Source organism: Dermacentor andersoni, chromosome 8 (genome assembly GCF_023375885.2).
Source record: "Dermacentor andersoni chromosome 8, qqDerAnde1_hic_scaffold, whole genome shotgun sequence".
In the NCBI taxonomy this organism is placed as follows: Eukaryota; Metazoa; Arthropoda; class Arachnida; order Ixodida; family Ixodidae; genus Dermacentor; species Dermacentor andersoni.
This window is the reverse complement of record NC_092821.1, coordinates 139,990,873-140,000,254: the sequence shown is the minus strand read 5'-3', so window position 1 is coordinate 140,000,254 and position 9,382 is coordinate 139,990,873. Positions and strand designations below refer to the sequence as shown.

General features: G+C 44.7%; 1 protein-coding gene across 1 annotated transcript in view; it reads right to left on the bottom strand.

The window, feature by feature from the left end:
* Positions 1-424: 424 nt before the first annotated feature.
* LOC126525811 (tether containing UBX domain for GLUT4) overlaps positions 425-9,382 on the bottom strand; it is a 52,104-nt gene continuing 43,146 nt past the window's right edge. Inside the window, exons 12-15 of the mRNA XM_050173741.3 lie at positions 9,320-9,369; positions 8,050-8,180; positions 6,099-6,331; positions 425-656 (exon numbers count right to left, since the gene is read on the bottom strand). Of these exons, the coding sequence (XP_050029698.2) occupies positions 646-656; positions 6,099-6,331; positions 8,050-8,180; positions 9,320-9,369 (425 nt within the window). The 3' untranslated portion in view covers positions 425-645. The remainder of the gene's footprint in view (positions 657-6,098; positions 6,332-8,049; positions 8,181-9,319; positions 9,370-9,382) is intronic.

Sequence of the window (9,382 nt, the reverse complement as noted above, 5' to 3'; positions counted from 1 at the left end):
ACTTGTCTAAAGTCCTTTTCGTGCATGGTGCTGTTCTAGTCATGCTGTCAGAGTAGCCTTCTTTCTCAACAATCCAAAATACACAATCCTAAATGGTAAAAGGTCAGACAAAGGTCGTGATGACATACGGATAGCAATGTATTCGATGTGGCAAATGCTTAATTTAGCATTTGACCACCAGCCTTCTTTAAAGTTAGTGTAAATTTACGCCACGTTTCTTTTTCTACGCACATTTAGTTTAGCACAACAAGTGTATCAATTTTTATAAGTAGGGTCACATGCAGTTCAAGCATACTAAGTGCACAGCACAGAGCTAACCCTGCTGTATGTACTTTCACGTGAGACAGTACGAGAAATGTCTCAGCAACAAGACCGAAAAATACATGTGCAGGCTTTCCCTCGGTGTGGAGACAGAACCACTAGGTATCATCGATTTTTTATTTTTTTTTGGAGCTTCTTCAATCATTGTTTGGTGCACTCTACTTCACAACATCACTTTAGCATGCATATCTGCTAAAGTGCCATTCTGCGCTGGAAACTTGAAGCACACACACAATTGTACAAAAACATGCGATAAAGTAAACTTTCTTTCAGCAGGACCCTTTCTTCATTATCAAGATGCATCGCTTGACAAAACTGGAATTTCTATTTCTTCCCTGAAACGAGAATAAAGAAATACATGGATATTATGCACTACCCAGAAATATGTCAAGCGAACAAAAAGCGAAAGGTATGCAGTGCTGACTCAAGTCACAAAACCATCTTACAAAGTGCCTTTTTTTTTTTAACTTCTTCGAGCCCTTTGCTGGGCAGCTGGTGCTGACATCTAACAAAAAATCTTATTTTACAGTGTGTCATACCCAAACACATTGGTGACTATTCCTTTTGCTTGCTCCAAAGAAATATGAAAAACCACACATTTATGAAACAAGCACTCAAGAGTGCGTTTGGCAAGACAGGTGGGCTGACGTTATTAAACATCTGTTGAGCCTTCTGTTCCCGCATTAGCCACAGAATTATAAAACTCGGAAGCATTAGTACCATAAAAACTCGCATATAATACAAACCCGCATATAGTACGAGATGTAATTTTTAGGACGCGAAATAGAAAAAATAAGTTTTATTCGCGTATAATACGAGTTAGGAAAACTCGAGGAAAACATTTATTTAAATTGCACTCCGCACTTCAATCACCTGTCTTCCTCAGCTGCGCTCTCTTCGGATAGTCTTTTGTCGGACATATCTTCCCATCCTCCGTGCCATCAAGTGCGTTCGAGATGGCGCACTTGAATGCGCGGCGCACAAAGTCCTCTGGTATGCTGGCCCGTACGTCCACAATTCGCTTGTATAGCGCGGCTGGTGAAGCCTGCTTCAGCCGCCCGGTCGGCGTCACCGCAGGCTCACCTGAGCGCATACAATCTGCATAACAGCGCTTGACCGCAACCTTGAACGGCTTGTTCACGCAAACATCTAAAGGCTCCAGCTGAGACGTCATCCCACCCGGGATAACGACGAGTTCAGTGCTGGATTCACGCAATAGCCTCTTCACCGAGTCGGCCAAATGGCAACGAAATGCGTTCAGCACGAGGATGGACGGGAACAACAACAGTGCACCGGGCTGCCTACACCAGACGGACTTTATCTAATCGAGCACAAGATTCTCGTTCATCCAGCCTTCCTCATGGCATCTCACGACCACAATTTTCGGCAGTTCCTCACCTTTAGGCACTGTCTTGTGCTTGAAGACAACATAGGGCAGAAGATTGTGTCTGTCTGCCGTGCACGACAGCATGATGGTAACTCGTGTTTTCTCGTTGCCAGCGGGCCGGACATAAACTTGTTTAGAGCCCTTTTCATGCACAGGGAGAGGTGATGGCATGTCCAAATAAACCGGCGTTTGGTCAGCATTGCTGATTTGCCCTAGATGGAAGTTCTTGGACTTGCGCAGCGAAAGAATGTGGCGCTGGAAAGCCACAAGCAGCTCTTCGAACGATTCGGGCAGCTTTTGCGAGATCGAAGTTCGGCGGCGTAAGGAAAAAGAGCATGGCACATGTAGCAATAAATCCAGTGCTTGCTCGCTTTGAAGGCGGAGCTCGGTAGCCCTTTCTCTTTTGCAAGCTCTTTAGCTTTTGCTTTTGCAAGCTCCTTAGCTTTTGCTTTCATAACCTCCATGCTCACAGCTAGATGCATGGCTCGCTGTTGGCATGCGACCTCCGTCAGGGCAAGTTCGATTTCCGGGAATGTCCCACTCCTTGAGCCGCGAAAGCTTTTTCGCGTTCCGCTGCACACGAAAAAGGCTTCCTTCTGTCGATGCCATCCATGAATGCTTCCCTCGTTGATGCCGAACTGCTTCCCGGCCACACTGTTGCCAACGTCTTGTGCGGCTAAAATAACCTTTCTCTTGAAAGCAGCCGAGTACTGTTTTCGTGGTCTGGACATATTGGTCCTTCAACGCAGAATAAAAAAAGATGCACTTCGCGAAGCTAGGTTTACACGTGTGCCATCAAGGTGCGCACTCAACAATAAAGACACGATGTTGTAGCCACGCAGCAATAACGAAACCAAGCTGTAGCCACGCAGCAATAAGGAAGCCACAACTTCTATCCCAAATTTCTGACTGAAATTTTCGTTCGGATCCGCATAGTATGAGGCAAAAATTTGGGACGCTAATAATAGGAAAAATACCTCGTATTATATGCGGGTCTTTACGGTATTAGCCCATAATGGAATAGCACAGACAGACAGATGACAAAAAAGAATGGGAAGTACCTGTCCTCATGCTTAAATAGCTGTCTACGTACACATAGACATGGATACAAAAAAGGGGTGAAGATAAGCATGACAAGTAGCAGACGCAAATAAACAGCAACAAAGAATGACGAAGATAAGCACTTGTCCTTTTTCATCACCCATGTCCACATGCGCTGTTTGACTATTTGCATTGCTAGATTTGTTTTCTTCACAGCGAACAAGAGAGCGCTAAGTGGGAGAAAGGCTCCCCAGGCAGACAATGAGGGTCAGTCAACTCTGTCCATCAGGCATCAGCCTCCTGCATCATGTTCCTGCTCTTCAGATACCAAGAAGCTTGCAATAAAAATTGAAATTGCCTACAAACTCCAAAGAAGTAAAGGAGTCTCATCTTTATCGGAACACTTGAAGCCAGAAACATTTCATTTTCCTTGTCTCCTCTTACTTGACACCATCACCTAACGTATTCCCTAACACTCCAACAAACTGGTGACACCAGACAGCGGCAGTCGATTGGCATCACCATGTTCAAAAACTAGTTATTGGTGCACTAACCAGTAGTACAGTGGAACCCGGTTACAATGAACCGCAATATGCACTGCAATGAGTTCTGATATAGCAAAACCAGCATAAAAAAAATTATAGCAAATTTTTGTTACAAGTTTGCTGTACATGGGATAATTCCCACGCACAAAAGAACAACAATCAAATAGAGTCAACGACCAATTATTTGGATGCCAATAAGGTCAGATATGTTCAATATAATTGCCACTTACCATGCACAAAAGAAAATCCATTTATTGTAAGAAATTTAGCTACTCACACAAAAGGGGGCAATTTTTGCTTGCACTTTTGACTTAGCTGGATCAATGAGCACAGCATTCTCAATACAAGATGCGGTTTGGTTTAACCTAAGTCCATTGAAGTTAAAGGGACACCAAAGGCAAATATTAAGTCAAGTTAAAGTGATAGATTAGTGCTTGAGAATCTCTAAGGCATCAATATTATCACGAACAGAGCCCTAATAATTGAGAAATTGAGGTAAATGCAGGACATGATTAGAGACTCCCCCTGGGACATTTTAGTACTTGCCTGCTGATGAAAGCACTCGTCAGTTAAATTTTGTCACTAGTACTCAACCACTCATTACAAAAAGACATCCTTGTATGGTATTATAAGATGAAATAAAATGTTACTTGCCTAGTTCTATTTCATATTTTAGAAAAAAGAACTCACTTAAAGTACCCTTGACACTGATGCGTACGATCGAAGGTTTCATTTCCACTGGACTCTGCGCCGCTCACACTTTCACGTTTCAGTAGTTTCATTATCGCATAGCACTGCATTGGTTGTTGCTGGCTCATGAAACTTGCACAAACTGCAAGTAGCAGAGAATTCAACTTCCATGTCATGTCGCAGGATGCTCCAATGATCTGACCAAAAAGCAGCTGACCAAAAAGCAGCTGCAGGGGCAAATCTACTGCTCTGTCTTGGCTCGGTACCGCCGTCTGTCACGCGCCATTTTACTCACTGACAGCAGCAAAGGGTGGTGATGGCATATGCAACGTTACCACTCCCCCAGTTGGGTGGTGGGAGACTTGAATTTCAAAAAAGGTATTCGGACCCTTCAGATGCAATTTTTCTTGTAGACAAAGTCTTTTTCTCAGCACGAGAAAAGCATTGCGAATGGTATTTAAATAGTCCATGTCGACTTAGTATTTACCTTTAGTGTCCCTTTAATGTTAACGGCAAAGCACATTTACAGCGAAAACTGCTTTGTTAAGCGTTGGACGACTTTCACTTGTGACATCCTCAACCTCTTCAGCCTCTTCAGTCGCACCAGCTGCCACCATGTTAGCAATTGTGTCTAGCTCACAGCCACTTCATCTATATTCAAGAAGTCTTCGAATGACATTCATTCCAGCACAGCATCAGGAAAGTTGCCGAGCTCGTCCCCCAGTTCATTGATGCTGTCGTCTTCCTCTGGACTTGCTTCTTCAGCGAGTTTCTTTCCACGTTCAATATATCAGATGTCCAGTTTGTTATAAGGAATATACAGTAGAACCTCGTCCACATGTATTGGAAAAAAACATCTGAGAAAGATACCAACCAGAATGTATGATTTGAAGTAACTGAAAAATCTGAGACTCAACTGTAGTTGACATCTACGCAATGCAAAGCGTTGCACGATTCGTTGCAGTGTGAGGCACAATACGCCGAAACGCGTCAAGCTGGTGGGGTTTCGGCAGCCCCGAGACACATTTTGTTGTTTTTCAGTTGCGTAGTTTTTAAAGACAGCAACAGGAAACCGAAATGAAATCCACCACCGCATGCTGCCGGACCGAAATGTGATGCTCACATCACAAAAAATGCGCGAGGCGCGCCTAGCGCATTATTTTATTTACGTGGAATCTAGCAGCCAGAAAACGTACCATACGATCACAGCCTGTAGCAGGGAACAGCGGTGCATTTGGGTTATCGGCCATTAAAAGCGTTCAGTGGGCTTCCAACAGCACCCCACGCTGTGAAACAGATAGGTGAAGATGCTTATCGAAACAAAATTGGTGACTATAGTTGTAAATGTGGCATGTGACGACCCCAGACAAGATTGAGTGGTACCAGAATAAGAGACCGAGCGGGCGAGTATTGGAGTGAAGCTGCCGCAGCAGGTGGCTGTATACTGTTCTCGATCGCACGCGCCTCACACATTTTCTTGTTTACATGGAATCTAGTGGCCGGAAAACGTATCACACGATCGCAGTTTGGTGATACACTGATTGTTAGTGCTGGAAGATCGTGTTTTCTGGGAACATACGAGCCGGTAAAAGATAAGCGTAACTCTATAGGGTTATCTTTTGTGTTCTAAATCACGAACGTTGGCGCAGCTAAATCGAACGCAATAGGATCATATCAATGATGTTATACTGTATTTTTTATGTGTTTTCATAGGTCTTGTTATGTACATAAATAACGTTATTCACTCTATCCAGGTTTGTTACAATCGAGTTTGACTGTAGTTAGTGTCCCAAAGTCCAAAGCTGGTTATTGTCCCACTAATCAGTAGCAGCTCGTGCCATCAAGTGAGAAGGCAGTTAGCATCACATGGCTTTGATAAGCATGACAAGTGCTGTTTATATTCCTCTTACTCGAACAACTGTCACAGAAGAAACTGAGTAAACCTACTGCATGCGTGTGAAGGCAGGGTTTCCAACGATTATATACTTGCACCTCTATCACCTGCAGCCACTGGGAGCACTTCCATTATTGGCATGAACAATTTAGCCAAGCTTTTGCTATCCGGTATACAAGGGCCACTAGTGCACCAGAAGCGAGAGGAGTCTCATACGGACCCATGATAAACCACTTGGGCGTTTTGGGCTGGTCATCTTTTGCTGCAAACTTCTTCTGCGACCCTGGAGGCGATTTCGGGGGAGACTTTGTGGGCGACTTTGTGGGCGACCTCGTTGGAGACTTTGGTGAAGACTTTGGTGGAGACCGGGCACTGGAAGAACGGTTGTCTGGCGACCGCTGCCGTGGTACTGTGGCAGTAGTTTGGCTACGCACGTCAAGTTTGAGATCTGACCTGTGAGGGCAGTTGCGAGATATGGTCACCACTAATTACACACTCATCGTTAGGCTTGGTTCAAAACTTGAAGAGCCGGGCACCGGTCAAAGCTACAAGGGTGCCTCAGAAATAGGAGATATGAAGTATTTAGTTGTTTACAATGTTTGACTCTCAGCTGAAGTTTACTCTAGCAACTACCAATCGCAAATCAAGCAAATTTATCCAACTAGGTCCGCGCTAAAGAAAAACAGACTTTCTAAACCAAGAAGTGCAATTGTTGCACACATAAGCACACCAGAGAATGTGCCTCAGCTGCAAGGTAAGGTTGCTGCCTTCCCTTTTCGTGACGGTAGGCATTTCCTCACAAACTAGAGTACGAAGACACAAGACTCTACAATCTCAAGCAGCATTTTTAAGCAACTAGCTTTTCTAGGCCCACACCGGCTCTTTAAGTGCATGCCCCAAGTGTGGCCGCTTCCACATTCCACTTGTCTGAAATATTTCTTGTTCTCATGTTTTTTGCCAACCGTATGCATGTCATACATTGTCTACGTGTAAATATCACCAACTCGCTAAAACCAGTGATCTACTTCCCTTTTTACTAATTTCTTGGAAATCAAGGGACAACCGCTTGTCCACAGCACAGGGAGGAATGCATATATTGCTTTGTACTTCCTTTGGCTGCGGGCAGTGAGGACAGCTGCAACTCAGTACCATTGCAACATCTGACCATCCTGAGCGAATGACCAGCCTAGATTCGGAGTGCCGAGATACACGAGATGAGCTGAACATCAGCTTCCGGATGCACGGATCGCTCCACCACAGTAGTCAATCATGCTACAGCTGCTGTCGCATTTGTAGCTTCCAGTAACCAGCGTGAAATAAACAGCTTCAGTAGTAGAGGTTCGTGGCCCTCCCCTTCGGCCTAAATCTGTGGTTGTCAAGGCTTAATACGAGCTGTGGGTTGGGAATCACAGCTACGTCACTCGCACTGGCTAGCGACTGCCACCCTGCTTGCGTGATGCAATCCACAGGAACAACTTATTACATGGATTGTGCACCACGGGTGTCCAATCCATGGATGTGCCATCAATCCTCCACCATAAGAAACAGGAACCCCGCGAAACCCAGTGCCACCATTTTGTGGCACACGGGCTCAGACTCCATGCCTACCTGGCAACCTGTGAACTTGAAATAGAGGCGAGTATGCGAGTAGAAAACATTTCCCGATTATTATTATTTTTTTTTCCCAAGTTTGCCCTGAGCACACAAAATGTGTGCTCTTTGGGGGCATACATATGCACTTTATTCATGGTGATTTACCTTTAAACACAATACACAAGCAACAGCAGCAGCAAACTAGAAACAGCAGACAGACTGAAAAGCAGCAAGCTGTTTTGGTATCACAATAACTTTTTTTCAGTTACTTTCTTTGCTGATTTGGCCAACTTCAGGAGCTTGTCCAACTAAACTTGCCCAAAGTGAGTAACTCTCTGGTTTAACAGCTTCTTACACTGTCACGAAAGGCCCGATTTCTTTCTTGTGTGCATTTCTCGCAATCTTGCATCCCCCTGACTTTCGACACCATTAAACATTGTTAAAAAGACTGGACCCATTTTTTGTAAAACTTGATGCAACGTTCACAATATCATAGAACGACCCCAAGTTCACCAAATTTAGGAGCTCTGGCAGCAATGTCTATGCTTCCCAGGCATTTAAACTTGAAAGCACCGCACCTGAGGCGTGTGGCTGCCGCCGTGGCTCCACCCGGAGTTGAGACCATGCCCAGGATGTCGTCTCGAAGAAGCGGAACCCCTGGGGTCATCACACCACCAAAGTGGACCACTGACGCAGGAACCAAATTTGCCTGGAGAGGCATGCAGGTGAACTTAAACTGTGGCATTTAATGTTCCAGAGATTGCACAGCAGGGTATGACAGAAGCTGTGGTGGCCAGCTCTGAATTAATTTTGTTCATTAACATGCACAAAGAGCATCGTACACCAGCGTTCTTGAATTGCACTTCCATTGGAACATGACCGCCACAGATGGGAATCGTACCCACGACCTCCTGCTTGGCAGCGCAACATCACAGCCGCTAAGCCGCCATAGTGGGTGCACGTAAAAGAATGCGAAAAGAACAACGAAGGAGATTAAGGGGCAAAAAAAGAAAATTATATTCTCGGGTATTACATGCAAAACCACGATCACACTGTAGTGGGGGATTCTGGACAAATTTTTCCCAGCTGGGGTTCCTTAACGTGCACCCAATGTATGGTGCATGAGAGACTTCGCGCATTGCACCCGCATCCAAATGCAAGAGCAGTAGCCAGGTTTGAACCCGCAACCTCGAGCTCAGCGGTGCAACATCATAAACACTGGGATACCGCGGTCGGTACTAGGCAAGTCTGGTAAATTACAGTTCCGAAGTAGCAAAGTGGTCACTTTTTAACTAGTTGAGAAGCTTGATGTGCAAGACCATAGATGAGAATAAGAGACAGACGCTGAAGTCGCATCACACACACCACCACATCACAACACGGGCATCAGATGGCACGCTGTCTGGTAAAGGCGAAACCTGGGTCAATGACAAGCAACACTGCCATCGCTCTTTTCTCTCTCTCTCTCTCTCTTTAAGGAAAATTTACTTTGATGAAAGATTCGGGATCAGATGTCAAGACAATGTTCTAAAAACTGCAGCATTCACAATGTTCTTGCATGGAACCCTTCAGAACACAAACTGTGAATTAATATCACCATACCAGCCCACATACTCTTCGTTCTCTATTTCATCACCTTTGGTGTTCAAAAGTTTGTTTCTTTATCATCTGGTTATTTTAGCTAGCAGTGGAAAATGTTTACTGGCTGCTCACACGACCCAGCTACGTCAGCCTTACAGAAAATACAAAATGATTGTTCATGATAAATCATGAACAATAGCTTTTAAAACTTTGTTGCTTTGTAAACAAATGCGCGAGGATGCCACTAATGTTTTTCAGAATTTTTACCTCTGCCAGAGTTTCCTGTGGATCCAGAACGTGTTTTGGGGGAGACGTGTCTGCACAGACAAA